This window comes from Stomoxys calcitrans, chromosome 4 (assembly GCF_963082655.1).
Source record: "Stomoxys calcitrans chromosome 4, idStoCalc2.1, whole genome shotgun sequence".
Taxonomy (NCBI): Eukaryota; Metazoa; Arthropoda; class Insecta; order Diptera; family Muscidae; genus Stomoxys; species Stomoxys calcitrans.
Genome location: NC_081555.1, coordinates 126696572 through 126713629, shown reverse-complemented (window position 1 = coordinate 126713629; position 17058 = coordinate 126696572). Strand labels below are relative to the sequence as shown.

The following is a 17058-nucleotide window of genomic DNA, read 5'->3' as shown; positions in this document are numbered from 1 at the left end:
CTCTTCAAGCAAGTTTGTTTGTGGAAATTTTTTTCAGAATCCATGGTGGTGGGTTCCCTATATTCGGACCGGCCGAACTAAGCACCTTTTTAATTGTTAGTGCTCAGGAAGCTCAATCGAAAGATCGATAAAAATACATGTGTGGCAAATATGATATAAATAAGTGAAAAGTCAAAAACAGCAACAACAAGTAAAGTTCTCGGTAAGCATTTAATCTATATATGTATACCCAAAGATCGATATTATATAACCCATTGAAGGAAATCCATTTAAGGTTTCTCTTATAAAGTTTATGTTTTGTGTGTTACGTCATCTTGCTTTTAAGGCTACAATCTATACTTAACAGCATCTAAGTTGGATAAGTTACCAACGAAATGTCGACTCAAACTTACCACCATTCTATGGTGGAGGTTATGAAAACCGCACTCAAGTGACTTGTTTTCATTAGTAATAAAACACTCTCGCTTATTATTGAAGAAATTGTAGACAGCAATGTTTCATTAACTTAGTAAAGAAACCCCTGCTGCGTATAAATGTTGGGCATGTAATTGGAGAATGAGTCACACATTCGGCATTGCTATAATCGTACTTATTGTTACAATTGTCGGATACCATACTATAATCTGTACACAAACCCACAACTCAATAGACTATGATAGAAGAGCGAAATATTCATTTGACAACCCATTTACACCGTCAACTCGAAAGCCCTCTTATGATGATACCACTGAGAAACTTAAAAATGGGAGAACCCCTAAACCACTAATGGCATGGAGTAAGAAGGATATACAAACCAATAGAAATGTGAGTAAGATACTATTTAAAATACAAAATTTTTGGATAAACTTCAATACTCAATGCAGGAGATGGGATTCCGAGAAAATTTCTCCAACCGTGTTTGGTGATATGTTCTATTTCAACAATATCTCACACCTGGCTGGGGGTTCCTTACAAAACACGTACTTTACTTTACTTTAATTGGCTATGACAGAATATTTGTTCCACTAGCCGAACGTAGAATAGCGTTCCAAGCGCCCCGATCTTCTGAGCTTATTCTAAAATCTCCGACACCTAGTTTCGAGGTGTCTCCCACCACTTGATCTTTCTATCGGGCTTTTGGTCTTCCCGGTTTGGGTGTGCCACCGTGTTTGCCTACAAAAGTCTTCTTTGCTGGAGCTTCCTAATCCATTCTGACAACATGACTTAGCCAACGCATTCGGTGTATTTTGATACATGTAACTATGCCATAGTCGTCATACAGCTCGTGGTTCATACGTCGCCTATATTCTTCATTAACGCAAACTGGTCCATATATTTTACGAAGAATCTTTCTCTCAAATACTCCAAGCACTGCCTCATCTGCTTTAACAAGTACCCATGCTTCAGAACCATATAACAGCACGGGTAGTATCAGTGTCTGGTATAGTATAAGCTTCGTCTTAAGAGCGGTGGCCTTGTTTCCAAAACTGCTTATTTAATCCAAAGTAGCATCTGTTTGCCAGTATTATTCTTCGCTTAATTTCAAAACTGGTGTCATTCCTTTCGGTTACGGCGGTGCCGAGGTAGATAAAATTACTGACTATCTGACTACCACTATGAAGTAGTGGAATGGCTAAGATATAATGTCATAACGGCGATTGTCATAAATGTCTTCTCAGAGAGCCAGGCAGCCATTAAATCTCTGGGGATCGAATTTCGGAACACACAAATCGCCCTCGACTGTCGCAGATCTTCCAAAATTCAGAGCTCTAGTTCAATTTACAAAGAAAGTACCAAATAGTATCAATTGCGGTACTAAACCCTACTTCCGGTACGATTTATCATTTTTTTTTCACCAAACCTTATTTCTTCGAGATGCTCCTTATTTTGAGTTCAAGAAGAAGAATATGTACCATTGCGACTTTTTTGGGACTTTTTAGTATAAAAACGTACGCATATCATCAAATCCAGCCTTATGCAGTGCCTATGACCCAAGACCAACATTCGTGCAAAATTTCATGATTCTAGCTTTAGCCGTTTGGGCTGGGCGATGGTCAGTCCAGTCCAACAAATCGAACTCGCGATTAGTTTTCTTAGGCCTTTAGAAGTAAAAATTTTGTCTCATTTGTCAGAAATGTTGTACGAGAAGAACACCTGGACGAATCTTTCCCCGTCTGAACTGAGCTGGTTTTAACTTGTTTATTTTTACTTATTTATTTTCATTACCTACTAATGAAAGCTTTGTCTAAATCTTAACCTTAACCTTAACCTCGTTCATGGCGAAAACCTTGAGATACGATTAAAATTTACTGACCACTGGACAACAATTGCGAACAGTACCTTGATTTCAAGAACACATCGATTCACAGACGGCATGTTCAGAAAGGGCATGTCCCTCTTCCTTCTCAGACCTGTTCCCATATCATTTTTATGTTCCCATTTCTAATAGTTTGAATGTTATATTTGTTTTCATAGTGTTTTACATCTTTTCTTTTCAGGAAAATATCAAAATACCTAATGGACAGACCTGTAAACTCTACAAATTGGTAAAAGAAACATTTTTTAAAAATTTTAAATAGTGTATGTAAAATCTCAGATCACTTAATCAAGCTTTAATAATCTTTATTTGAAATAAGTGACTAAGATTTTGGGCAAAAATTTGCATACAATACACAAAATATGCGCTTATTTTGGTATGGTCTAATTAAAAAAAATTTCTAAAAAGCCTAATAGGACAAAAAAAATCTTTTTTGAACATATATAGTCGAGGTCCTCTGAACTAGATTTGAAGATTGAAACATATGAATACAGTTGACTATATCTCCATGTTTTCCTAAAAAACATAAACATTTTAAAAACTTGAGAAATTTTTTATTTTATGAAATGTAAATTTTTTAATTCTGTTGTAGTAAAATTTGTAAAATTAGTTCAAAGCCTGTAAGAAATAGTTTTAAGGTTTCAAGGTCATATGACCCACAGTTTTTCCGAACAAATTCGTAAAGAAATTAATTTGAAAAATCTTAAAAAAACCTGTTCTTGAACCTACTACTACCAGGTTAGATGACCCATATTTGTTCCGGAATATGAAAAAGAATTTTATACCCTTTCGAATGGTGCTTAATATTTTTTTATAAAGAGTGATTTGTTAAGAGCTTGATAACTTTTTTTTTAAAAAAAACGCATAAAATTTGCAAAATCTCATCGGTTATTTATTTGAAACGTTAGATTGGTCCATGACATTTACTTTTTGAAGATAATTTCATTTATATGTTGACCGCGGCTGCGTCTTAGGTGGTCCATTCGGAAAGTCCAATTTTGGGCAACTTTTTCGAGCATTTCGGCCGGAATAGCCCGAATTTCTTCGGAAATGTTGTCTTCCAAAGCTGGAATAGTTGCTGGCTTATTTCTGTAGACTTTAGACTTGACGTAGCCCCACAAAAAATAGTCTAAAGGCGTCAAATCGCATGATCTTGGTGGCCAACTTACCGGTCCATTTCTTGAGATGAATTGTTCTCCGAAGTTTTATCTCAAAATGGCCATAGAATCGCGAGCTGTGTGGCATGTAGCGCCATCTTGTTGAAACCACATGTCAACCAAGTTCAGTTCTTCCATTTTTGGCAACAAAAAGTTTGTTAGCATCGAACGATGGCGATCGCCATTCACCGTAACGTTGCGTCCAACAGCATCTTTGAAAAAATACGGTCCAATGATTCCACCAGCGTACAAACCACACCAAACAGTGCATTTTTCGGGATGCATGGGCAGTTCTTGAACGGCTTCTGGTTGCTCTTCACTCCAAATGCGGCAATTTTGCTTATTTACGTAGCCATTCAACCAGAAATGAGCCTCATCGCTGAACAAAATTTGTCGATAAAAAAGCGGATTTTCTGCCAACTTTTCTAGGGCCCATTCACTGAAAATTCGACGTTGTGGCAGATCGTTCGGCTTCAGTTCTTGCACGAGCTGTATTTTATACGGTTTTACACCAAGATCTTTGCGTAAAATCTTCCATGTGGTCGAATAACACAAACCCAATTGCTGCGAACGGCGACGAATCGACATTTCACGGTCTTCAGCAACACTCTCAGAAACAGACGCAATATTCTCTTCTGTACGCACTGTACGCATTCGTGTGGTTGGTTTAATGTCCAATAAAGTAAACTGAGTGCGAAACTTGGTCACAATCGCATTAATTGTTTGCTCACTTGGTCGATTATGTAGACCATAAATCGGACGTAAAGCGCGAAACACATTTCGAACCGAACACTGATTTTGGTAATAAAATTCAATGATTTGCATGCGTTGCTCGTTAGTAAGTCTATTCATGATGAAATGTCAAAGCATACTGAGCATCTTTCTCTTTGAGACCATGTCTGAAATCCCACGTGATCTGTCAAATACTAATGCATGAAAATCCTAACCTCAAAAAAATCACCCTTTAGCTTCAAATTTAAATTTTGAATTTACCTACACTTTTAAGGTCGAATTCCCCACAGCGCAAAGTGCCGCAGAGCACCTCACAAATGGCAGAGTACCTCACAAATGTTGCCAACATTAAAAGGGGATAACCACCGTTGATTCGAACCCTGGCGTTCAGCATCATAAGCGGACATGCTAGTGCTACGGTGGCCTGCTTTACGACCTTACTCTCACCGAAGTGGTGGATGGTCCGATCCCAACGTTTCGACAACAATGCCAATGCTGGGTTCAGGGATGGCGTCTTCTGGTTTGGTGGTAGGGAAAGGTAGGTGCATTCTATACCTATAAAGGCACAACTTTATATTTAATATTCGAAGTTTCACTACTACAACGTCTACGGGATGAAAGTATCTCTAGCAGGGGGAAGGTGAATGGGACAACAAGCTATCTACGGCCGGATATGCTTTCTAAGGATGCGAACCAATCGCTAATACGAGCTAGGGGCGGACGCCAGCTAGGCGCAGATGCGATGCGGATGCGAACAAGTGGGGGATGCGAACGATTCGCGGATGCGAACAAGTGGGAGATGCGAACGATTCGCGGATACGAACAAGTGGGGGATGCGAGTTAAGCGCGGACGCCTTGTTGTCGAACTGTCCTTGGGCAACTGAGCACAGGCTTGGCTGACCTCCGGATCGTCGTCTTCGGTTCTGGGTTTGGGGTTGACGGAAGCGGTGACGACGTCTTTTCGTTCGGTGGTAGGGAAAGGCAGGTGCGTTCTACGTATACTTACAAAGACACAACTTTATATTTAGGATTCCATGTGTCACTACTACATGGTCTACGGGATGTAAAGATATCTACCAGGGGGAGGGAGTATGGAACAAGAAGCTATCTACGGCCGAATATGCTTTCTTAGGATGTGAACGGATCGCGGGCGCGAGCTAGGCGCGGAAGCAAGCTATGTGAAGATGCGAAAGATTCGCAGATGCGACTTGTCGAGGATATGAGCTTGGCGCGGATGAGAGCAAAGCGCGGATGCGAGTTTGGCGTTGATGCGAACGAGTCGCGGATGCGAGCTAGGCGTGGTGACGAGCTGAGCGCGGAGGCGAGTTAAGCGCGGAGGCGAGCTGAGCGCGGATGCGAGTTAGGCGTGGATGCGAACGAGTCGCGGATGCGAACGTATCGCTGGGCAAACACCAGGAAATATGTTAATACAACTTGTTTCGATTGCGGCACTGCCCCTTATATACTTTAGCCCATCTTTTTTTAGAACCGGAGAGTTCATACCGATAGCAGCAAAGACCAACCTTAAGAGCACAAAGCCGATAAATTTAAGTAGCACGGGATGAAGAGTAACTATGAACGGGCAAATTGCAATTTGTTACGTTATACCCGTTCGAAAGAATTACTGGCGCAGCGAACCAGATAAGCCTTCAATCACAGGGTGAGGATGATTGCTTTCTGGCAAGGATAAATATCCCGCAAAAATTTTAATCATAACATTAGCTTTATCAAACGTTTCAGTAAATATTTGGTCATCTTTACCTAGAGTCAGGATACTTTTTTTTACAAATGACCAAAGGCTGTTACTTACCTTTGGAGAAGCCTTAACTTTGGCACATAGACCTAAAGAAACTTTTCGCATCAAAGTACCTTGACACACCGAGTTCCTTCCTGTTTGCGCAGCAGTTCAGTAATGGCGCTTTTGTTCAGACGCCAGTTGCTGAATACCTCTGCTTTCCATCTGACAGCATTTCTGCATGCCTAGTTAAACCAACTCTTATCCTTTGATATGAGTTGGTAGTAGTCATATATGAAACAAAGTTTCCAATTAAAATGCTAAAAAAAAAACATTGAGCTTGGCTCAACTTGCCTGGGCGTATATGAAAAATCTACGTTTTGGGGCTGGGGATGAAGCGGGTTGCCAAGAGGTGCAAGAATATTAACTTCACACTTTTGTACATGCAAAGTTAGGAATAGGTCGAGAATATTGTTTTGGTGCCCAAGAACACACGAAATATGTGTCGGTTCATTCAATAGCTGCCTCAATTCGTTCTGTGCGGCAAAAAGCTCGGCGTATTGGCCCTCCGGAGTCGCATGTGTCGTATGGGAAAGCCATGAGGAGTTATGGACATTGAAGTCCCTAGCAACAACGATTTCACTGTCAAGAAAACCATTTAAAGTCTTACTAATTGAATCAGAAGGGGTGTCAATGAGTGCTGTCCGCTTCAATTTTAAGCTCGACGATAAACGAATGGCGTGCCGCAGAGCGACACCTCTTTGGGGTGAAGTTTTTACATGGCAAAGTACCTCACAAATGTCGCCAGTATAAGGAGGGTAAAACCACCGCTGAATAAACTTCTGATGGTCGTGCCAGGATTCGAACCCAGGCTTTAATCGTCATAGGCGGGCATGCTAACCTCTGTGCTACGGTGGCCTTCAAAAGCAGATATTTAATTTCTGGATCTTGTGGCCCTGGATGTTGTTGTCTCTGGAACGCTTTATTATCACGTACATACACATACCATAAGGCCTCTGTGGGAAACAAAAAGAAATAGGATGTAAAAACCCTGGAAATTCGGTGGATCAGAATCCTCATAACATGGTTCTCACAAAGACCTAGAATATCAGGCCGATGAAAGTGAATGTGAGAATATACCGCGAATAAATTTTACCATAAATCACGAATGTTGGCTACATGTATTTTAAACTTAATTACCATTAAGCCCATTAAGCGTAAGTTCCCTACGGGAAATGTGTAGTCAATGGCCCCAAATATACCGGTTCTATACTGAATCATTAGTTATCTATTTCAGGACATATCCTACAAAGTGAAAAATTTCAATTGTCAGAATTTATGATTCTTAATTATTTTTTAAAAAATCGTTTAATTATTGTTGAAAATTGCTTATCCGTTAAATATATTTGCTAACTAATCTGATCTTCCTTAAAAATACTTGCAAAGTGTGCTTATCCTTTTCGAACTGTCCCAGGACCTATCCGACGGTGTTTGAGTGGTGGCAAATCGTCACCTCGAGCCACAACCCGCTTATAAAAGTGATAGGTTTTTTCCATGTACGGTGACGAGAACTGGGATCGGTCCCTATCCCGTGATAGGCTTGGGACCTGCCCCATTTCCCGTTGAGTTAGAGTATGTTTTCGTCCATTGCGATACCACAGTAACAGGAGAAGAAGAATGTCTTCTAGTTCCTTCCGTTGAACAATCCAGATCGATTTTAAAAGCCCAACAACTTGAGTATGTTTACATCCGCTAAATCAGACAAGTTCTCAAAGAAATGAGAACCCAAAGTGTAACTCATTTTGACTGCCAGTGTGGGACACACACACAGCATATGTCCTGAAGTCTCTTCTTCTTCGAAGTCCTCACAGCTTCGGCAAAGGTCGTTACTGGCAACCTTCAGTCTGTCGGCATTTCTTCCCATCAAACAGTGACTTGTCGTGACGGACACCATGACTGTGACGTCTACGCTTATCAGCGACATCAGAGCAGTAGACTTCTTGAAGTCTAGATTAGGCCACATAATTTTAGAATGCTCACAACCAACCTTTTGTGTCCACATATCATTCGTTATCCTTTGACTCTGTGAAAATCTGTGAAAATTTCAGGGCAATCGGTTCAGCCGTTTTTGAGTCTATACGGAACAAACAAACACAAATTAATTTTTATATATAAGAAAAGATATATATAGCAATACATACTTATGGAAGCTTTATTTAAATCTGAACCGATATTCACCAAATTAAATATCGGTCGTTCTTGGTGCATAAATGTGTGATACCATTAAAATTTTTTGACCACTGGACAACAATTGCGAACAGTACCTTGGTTTCAAGAATACATCGATTCACAAACGAACATGGCTAAATGGAATCAGAAAGGTTAAATCTCTTTTCCTTTTCCGACCTGTCCTTAAATTATTTTTATGTTCCCATTTCTTATATTTTGTAAGTCATATTTGTTTTTACCTTGTTTTTCATTTTTTCTTTTCAGCAAAATATCAAAATATTTAATGGACAGCCCTGTAAATTCTACGAATTGGTAAAAAAACATTTTTTTTAAAAATTTGAAATAGTATGTCTTAAGAAATCCAATAAAGTACTATCCAACTTGACGAACATCACAAATACATGCATTTTAGGTTGTACGAGGGTTGCCTTTTATATTTCGAGATTAGAGAACACAAAAAAATATTAATCATTGAAAAACGCTTTATTATTTTTCAATACATTCCCCATTAAGATCTATACACTTTTGGATACGTTTGAACCAATTGTCGAAGCACTTTTGCTACTCTGATTAAGGTATCTCCAAAACATGCATTCTGAACTCGTCGACCGCTTCTTCAGATGTTGAAAAAAGTTGACCTCTCATTTTATTTTTTGCGTACGGGAATAAAAAGAAGTCATTCTATGCCAAGTCTGTACTCTACGGCGGATGACTCATCAATCCATGTTTTGAGTGCTCAATAATGCAGTTGTTTCGTATTTTTGGAGCATTACTTTTGACCAATCGAAACATGCCTGTTTTTGAGCGATTGAGAAATCGTGTGGGATCCAACGCGACCTAATCTTTTTGACGATCAAATGTTTATGCAATTTTGAATGTATGCTGGTCCCACTAATGCCTAAGGATGTCTCAATCTCACGATAGGTCACATCGCGATCTTGTAATATTAGTTGGCGCACAGCATCAATGGTTTTTGGAGCAACAACTAACTGATATTGGACGACTTTCACGAAATTCGTCTTGGAGTAAACTATGACCTCGGTTGAATTCACAATGCCATCGATAAACAATGGTCCTTGATGGAGCTTCATAGCCAAAAATTGAATTAAGTTCATCGATGCACTGTTGTTGAGTTAATCCACATCGAAAGTTATAAAAAATAATCGTACGAAAATGTTCACGATTTAATTCCATTTTTTGGGCGAGATTAATCTTTAAGGTTACTGTAAACAACACAAATTGCGCTCGTATGTCAAACCGTTCTGAGTACGTTTAACTTCAAAAATGTTAAGCTTTACTATAAAGCTGTCAGTTGGCAGATTGCAACACAAGGGGTGTCCAATCCCAAAATATAAAAGGCAACCCTCGTATATATTTCAAGCTGAATGTACTATAAGAAAAGAAGTAACAAGTAAAAGCATACCAAGTTCGGCCAGGCCGAATCTTGGGAAATACCGCCATAGATTCCGCTAAAAATTTATACAAAATAAATTTAGTTGAAGTATATAATTTAATTCTACATACCAAACTTCTGTCAAACCAGCAAAAATTAAAACTTCTAGGAACCGAACCAGGATGATCGAGAGATAGCTTTACATGGGAGCTGTATCGGGTTATAGACTGATTTGGACATAATTAGTTGGTGAAAGTAGAAACAGAACACCGCATGTAAAATTTCAGCCAAATCAGACACAAATTGCGCCTTGTAAGGACTCAAGAAGTCAAATCTGGAGATCGGTTTATATGAGAGATATATCAGGTTATAGGCCGATTTGGACCGTACTAGGCAGAGGTGTTTGAAGTCATAACTAAACACTTCGTGTTTAATTTAAGCCAAATCTGACAAAAATTGCGGCTTGTAGAAGCTCAAGAAGTCAAACCGGGACCTTGGTTTATATGGAGCTATATCAGGTTATAGACCTATACCGACCGTACTTGAACCCAATTGTTAGAAGTCGTACATGAAATATTTCAACCAAATTTAACAAAAATTACGGCTTGTAAGGCCTCAAGGAGTTATAGACAGATTTGGACCGTACTTAGAACCCATTGTCAAAAGTCGAAAGAGAACAGTACATCCAAAATTTTAGCCAAATCGGACAAAAATTGCGGCTTGTAAGTGAGTAAGTCAAATCGGGTGATCGGTTTATATGGAAGCTATATCTAAATCTGAACCGATATGGCCTATTTACAATCCCCAACTACCGACATCAATATTATGTATCTGTACAAAATTTCAAGCGGCTAGCTTTTTGCGTTCGACTGCTATCGTGATTTCGACAGGTGTTGCAAACGTAATGACTAGATTAGTATACCCCCTTCATATGGTGGTGGGTATAAAAATTTGTTCACTTCGGCCGGGCCGAACATTGTATACCAACTACCATGGATATTTATACCCCACACCACTACTGTGGGGAAGCCACCGCATTGGTTTTCCCCCTCCTAATGCTAGCGACATTTGTGAGGTTCTATGCCATGTAAACTTCGCTATAGCTTAAACTTGAATCGGACTGCACTCATTAATATGTGAGAAGTTTGGCCCTGTTCCTTGGTGGAATGTTCAAGGGCAAAATTTGCATTTTTACACCACTACTGTGGTACAGGGTATTATTACTTAGTGCATTTGTTTTTAACACCCAAAAGGAAGAGAGGTAGATCCATTAATAAGTTTACCTATCGACTCAAAATCACTTTCTGATTCGATTTAGCTATGTCCGTCTGTCTGTCTATCTGTTAATATGTGTACAAACTACAGGTCGCAATTTTCATTTGATCATCTTCAAATTTGGTACGGACATGTTTTTCGGCTCAGAGACGAAGCCTATTGAAACTGAAAAAAATCGGTTTAGATTTGAATATAGTTCTCATATATATGTTCGTTCGATTTTCAGTAATAATGCCATAAAGTGGTCATTTATTAACCGATCCTCTCGAAATTTAGTAGGAAGGATTTTTCTCTCGACATTACTGGAAAATTTGATAGATATCGGTTCAGAATTGCATATAGCTCCCATATATCTGTTTGTCCGATTTGCAGTAATAATGCAATAAATGGTCATTTATTAGCCGATTCTCTTGAACTTGTGTAAGAAGGATTTTTACTTGACTCTCGAAGTTACTTGTTAATTTCATAGAAATCGGATTTAAACATAGCTATCATGTATTTATTGCCAGATTTTCACTCCTAGAGACACTGCAAGCGCACTTATTGATCAATCTTTCCAAAAATTTATACAACGTTTTCCTCAACGACTTCCACAGTATGTATAAAGTTCGGTCGAAATCGGTTCATATTTAGATATAGCTCCCGTGTATATGTTCGTCCGATTTTGAGAAATATTGCAATAAAGTGCTCATTTGTTAACCGATTCTCTCGAAATTTGGCAGGAAGGATTTTCTTATGACTCTTAATATTACTGGTGAACTTCATAGAAATAGGTTCAGATTTAGATATAGCTGCCATATATGTATATCGCCCGATTTTCGCTTCCAAAGCCAAGTGCATTTATTGACCAATCTTGCCAAAATTGTGCACAACGCTTTCCTCGATCAATACCACAATATCTAAGAAGTTTGGTCAATATCGAATTAGATGTAGTTCCCATTTATATGTTCGTCTGATTTTGGATAATCTGTTGTCATTTGCCAACTATAGTTATTACATTTTGAACATATTTGCTTTACTCGAATTTTGATACAGGTATTTTAATAACCCAACTGAAAACATCGGCCGAGGACCATCAAAAGTGCTTCAGAAATAGACATAGCTCCCACTTTGTATTTACAGGTTAGGTGTAGGGTATTATAAAGTCGGCACCGCCCGACTTTTGTCTTTCTTCACTGGTATTTATCTTTTTTCCCTCGAAATTCGCAATCTCAGCGAATTTCGAATAATACTTCATATTTTGCTTATTGGAATCAAAAGGAGGGTATGCGTTTTAAACAAAAATATTATTTGTTTTTTGGGACACTCTCATCTACATACTTACTATACTTTAACTGGCTATGACAGAACATTTGTTTCACTAGCCGAACGCAGAATAGCGTTCCAAGAGGCTCGATTTTCTGCACTCATTCGAGGTGTCTCCCACCATTTGATCTTTATGGGGCTTTTGGTCATTACAGTTTGCGTGCACCACCGTGTTCGCCCTCAAAAAACCGTTGTATTTTGATACATGGTATAATTGTATTTTGATACATGTGTTGGTGGTTCATACGTCTCCTATATTCTCCGTTAACACAAACTGGTCCATATATTTTACGAAGAATCTTTCTCTCAAATACTTCAAGCACTGCCTCGTCTGCTTTCACAAGTACCCAGAACCATATATCAAGACGGGTAGTACCAATGTCTTGTATAGTGTAATCTTCATCTGTCGAGAGGTGGCCTTGTTTCTAAACTGCTTACTTAATCCAAAGTAGCATCTGTTTGTCAGCATTATTCTTCGCTTTAGCTCAAAACTGGTGTCATTACTTTCGGTTACGGGGATGCCGAGGTAGATAAAGTTGCTGACAATCTCAAGGTTGTGGTTACCAACTATCTCCATTGTCTTTATCTGATCGGTGTTACAATGTGTTGTGGGAGTTGAGACCGTTCCATTTCGTCCTATCTCCATTTACTGCCTTGTGTCGGGATGGCAAATCTTCGTCGGTACATTACGTCTTGGGAATACTCTTCCTTACAAATTACAAGGTATCAGCATAGTTGTTACAGTCAGGAACCTTAATATCTGTTTGATCGTCTCAAATTTACTAGATCTAGAAGGAGAAGAAGAATTATACCCTTGATACGGAATGACAATCCTTCATTGGTGCAATACGTCTTTGGAATACTCTTCCTTATAAGTTACATGGTATCAGCAACGTAGTTACATTAAAAAAACGACTTATAAACTTCGACTTATCAAAACATGGGTACTGTCTCTTAAATTTACTCAAATATCCTTTCTACATAATTATTGGTTTGTTTCTCAATTGTTTTTTTTTTACTTAATTTTAATTTATTTAATTTTGTTACATTTCTAATTGAAAATCTGTAAATCAAATTTAAATCAAATTTAATCAATTTACCTTTGGTATTTCTTAAATCATGTTTGTCTCTAATATTTGAGTATTTCTAATTTTCAATTTAATTTGTTAAAGTTTTAATTAAATTTAAGTTGGAGATGTTTTCAATAATTGTAATCCTATACTGTAAATTTTAAGACATTTATCTTGTTTTGTAGGACAAAACAAATAATAAATAAAATAAATAAATTGTTTGTTTCGACAGGTGGCCGGACAAATGTAGCTAAGTCGACTTATAATGTCACGACGATCAAGAATAAATGTACTTTACGAGGTCTTAGATAAATATTTCGAGGTGTTACAAACCGAATGACGAAATTAGCATATACCCATCCTATGATGGAGGAGCATATGCCCGTCCTAAATTTTAATTTTATTATATTTAAACATATTACATGTAACTACAATACATCAGTTAACAACATCGGGCATCATCCATAGCTTACGTATCTTCATAAGACAGCTTTCTAAATGAAACACATACGAATATTTATTGGTGTTATAAATATGAAATAATGAATGCACTCTATAATCTTGCTCACCGGTATGTAAGGTTTGGCCACAACACTACCTCGCCGATTTAACAAACCTGCACTAGAGCCACATTTTCCGTCATATCGTAAGACTTTACAATTGGGCACATTATGAAAGATGGCGCGTTTCGTTAGGTGTCGTAATAGCTTAGACGATTCTAAATTTCCATCAGACTTGAATTCACAATAACATCCAACTGCAGCAAAGATAATTAGCAGGAAAAATAAAGAACGAAACCTTTTATACATCATGGTGTTATACGATTCAGTTGAAGACTGCCAATTTTTGCTGACTGCAATAGGTTCTCATATTCAATTTGAAATACATTGTTGTGGGTGTAACGAATTATTTATAAATACAAATGTGGTCTGCTATTACAGAACTCATGGCCAGTTATATTTGGAAACCAATAGCATATATGAAACTGTAAAGATGGTAATCGAGAAATTACAGCAAGATTTTTTCGAACCCATATGGTTTTTCTTCGATCATTTATGCAAATTTTGAAGATTCAAGCTGTTGAACATTTTGAATAGATCAGATCTCAAGTTATTGCAATTGTTTCCCGCTGAAAAGTCCACAGCGATTATATGTAAGCTTTTATACGCAATACCATAGGATGGGTGTATGCTCATCTGGTCATTCCGTTTGTAACACCTCAAAGTATTGTTCTAGGACCCCGCGAAATTCTAAGTCGATCTAGCCATGTCCGTTCGTCCGTCTGTCGAAATCACGATAGCGGTCGAACGCGTTTAACAAGCCGTTTAAAATTTTTCACAGATACTTAATATTGATGTAGGTCGTTGTGGATTGCAAATGGGCTATATCGGTTCAGATTTAGATATAGCTCCCATAAAAACCGATCTCCCGATTTGACTTGAGCCCCTGGAAGCCGCAATTTTAATCCGATTTATCTGCAATTTTGCATTTAGTGTTCAGTTATGACTTCCAACAACTATGCCGAGTACGGTCCAAATCGGTTCAAATCCCATATTTCTCGATTTGACTTCTTGAGCCCATGGAAGCCATAATTTTTGTCCGATTTGGCTAAAATTTTGTATGTAGTGTTTTGTTATGGCTTTCAACAACTGTATGAAGTACGGTCAAAATCAGTCTATAACCTGATATAGCTCCCATATAAACCGATCGCCCGATTTGTAGATATACCCGGTAAATTGAGTAAATACCGGGGTATTTACCCATTTATACCCAAAAGCTGCGTATTTATAACTTTGCAGATACATATCTTGGGATAAAAAATTTTCAAAGCAATTTTTGATGACTTCATATTCTTTGTATAGAAACCTGACCTTTTGATCTCATAACATCGTATTTTAGTTATATATAGCCGCTATATAGACCGATCTCCAGACTTAAAGTCTTGAGGCAATAAATTGGTCAGTTTTCATCCGATTTCGATGAAATTTGGCACAGTGAGTTCTGGTAGACCCCTATTAATTTTTGTGAAGTGCGGTTTAGATCGGACTATATTTGGATATAGCTGCCCTTAGACCGACAACACGATCTCCCGACATAGGGTATTGAGGCCATAAAAGATCAATTAATTACTCGAATTCGATAAAATTTGGTTCAGTGTGTTTTGGTAGACCCTTACCCATTCCTGTCAAATGTGGTAGAGATCGGACATTATTTGGATATAACTGACATATATACCGATCCCGATATAGTGTAATGAGCCTATAAAAGGAGACTTTTTCATCCTATTTAGATGAAATTTGGCACAGCGAGTTCTGGTACCCCTCTCCACCTTTTTGTTGAATATCGTTCAGATCGGACCATATTTGGATATAGATGCCATATAGACCGATCTCTCGATATAGGGTATTTAGCCCATAAAAGGAGCATTTTTCACCCGATTTGGATGAAACCGTACCATTGGTGGGTTGCCATGATTCGGCTCGGCCGAACTTAGCACGCTTGTACAGTTTTTGGAGTTCGTATTTTCTACTCATTTTTATTTTATTTTTTCGAAATCGTCAAGCATTTGATAGTCTCGCTCAGTGTCATTCTCAATGTCTATCATTGAGTGATTTATTTATCAAACGTGATTTCAGATTAATGTTTCTTATCCCAAAAAAGAACAGTTCAGTTTTACTTTGGAAAACATAGCTGATACCCACTATTTTACACGAAATTCAAATTCTGATCACATTGCGACCTCTGATTGTGACCAAGGTTATAATCGAACTCTTCTGCACCACTACTATCTAATTTAAAGATTCACGAATTAACCCATTAACGACGAATGGGTATAAAAGTAGAAGACAGCTGTCTTAGAAAAAATTCCAGCTCGAGTTAGGAAAGAGGTGAAAGTTGGATTGGTGTAAAGAAAACGAAATTAATGAAATTTTGTTAAAAAAATTTTCCCGTCATATAAGGTCATATTATGGTCTATACGTCCGCCTTTCGTCCGTCAGTCTATTGAAATCCTGCTACAGTCTTTAAAAATGAAGATATTGAGTTGAAATTTGCACACATACTTTTTTGTCCGTAGGATTAAGTTCGAAGATGGGCTAAATCAGACTATATTTTGATTTAATCAGGGGCGGGGGCTAGATAGACTGATCTCCTGATTTAGGATCATAGGCTGATAAAATATGTATTTGTTATCCGATTTGGCTGAAATTTGGCGCAACGATGTATGCTTAGATCCAACTTCGTCTTACTCGCGAACATTGAGACCTCTACGTCTAGCCCAGTCGTGTGCCATCTGTCCAGTATTTCGTCCCTTCTGCATAGCTGGTGTGGATCCTTACCCCTTAGAAGTATTATAACATCATCTGCGTTGCACACGGGTTCAAATCCCTTCTCAGGCAGCATTCATTTCAGGTTATTCATGGTGATCACCCATAGGAGAGGTGAAAATATTGGACAGATGGGGCGCCAGATAATCCATCTACTTGTGTAAAACGCCGGAAATATCCTATCTGGTCCGGGTGACTTAAATAGTTTGAAGCTCCTCAAGGCTTCCGTTACCATAGTTTCCGTAATGATAAGCCTTCGATCAACCTCATTATTTTAAGATTCCGGTGTCTCCGTGAGTCCAGTCGTATCCTGTGGAAAATGCGTTTTCATCAAAAGCCTCAATATGTCCTCCGTTGTCTCTGTTCTCACTCCCATATCGTCTACTAAAGTTTCGATTTTGGCATGAGCTTTTGAGAGAACCCTTCTCAACTTGGCGGCGTCATTAACGCTATTGACCTTTTTGCAGAAAAGCTTTCAGGAGGCACTTTTTGCCGCTCTGATTATCTTATTGTATTTCTTGAGCGGTGTGTAGTACACAT

The 17058-nt window shown here is 38.4% G+C and overlaps 1 protein-coding gene and 1 long non-coding RNA gene across 5 annotated transcripts in view; one reads left to right on the top strand and one right to left on the bottom strand.

The window, feature by feature from the left end:
• The first annotated feature begins 458 nt into the window (after positions 1-458).
• LOC106094403 (uncharacterized) overlaps positions 459-17058 on the top strand; it is a 198472-nt gene continuing 181872 nt past the window's right edge. For 3 of the 4 annotated variants that reach the window (XM_059366224.1, XM_059366225.1, XM_059366226.1), the window contains exons 1-3: positions 460-804; positions 2478-2525; positions 8414-8461. In XM_059366224.1, coding sequence (XP_059222207.1) covers positions 556-804; positions 2478-2525; positions 8414-8461 — 345 coding nt within the window. In that variant the 5' untranslated portion in view covers positions 460-555. Of the gene's footprint in view, positions 805-2477; positions 2526-8413; positions 8462-17058 lie in introns of all 4 variants that reach the window. The other variant, XM_059366227.1, reaches the window with a different exon arrangement.
• On the bottom strand, positions 13557-14040 carry LOC106094409 (uncharacterized). Its single transcript, XR_001222551.2, has 2 exons — positions 13762-14040; positions 13557-13686 (listed from the first exon to the last, which is right to left on the bottom strand). It is a non-coding gene; the product is annotated as an uncharacterized LOC106094409 (long non-coding RNA).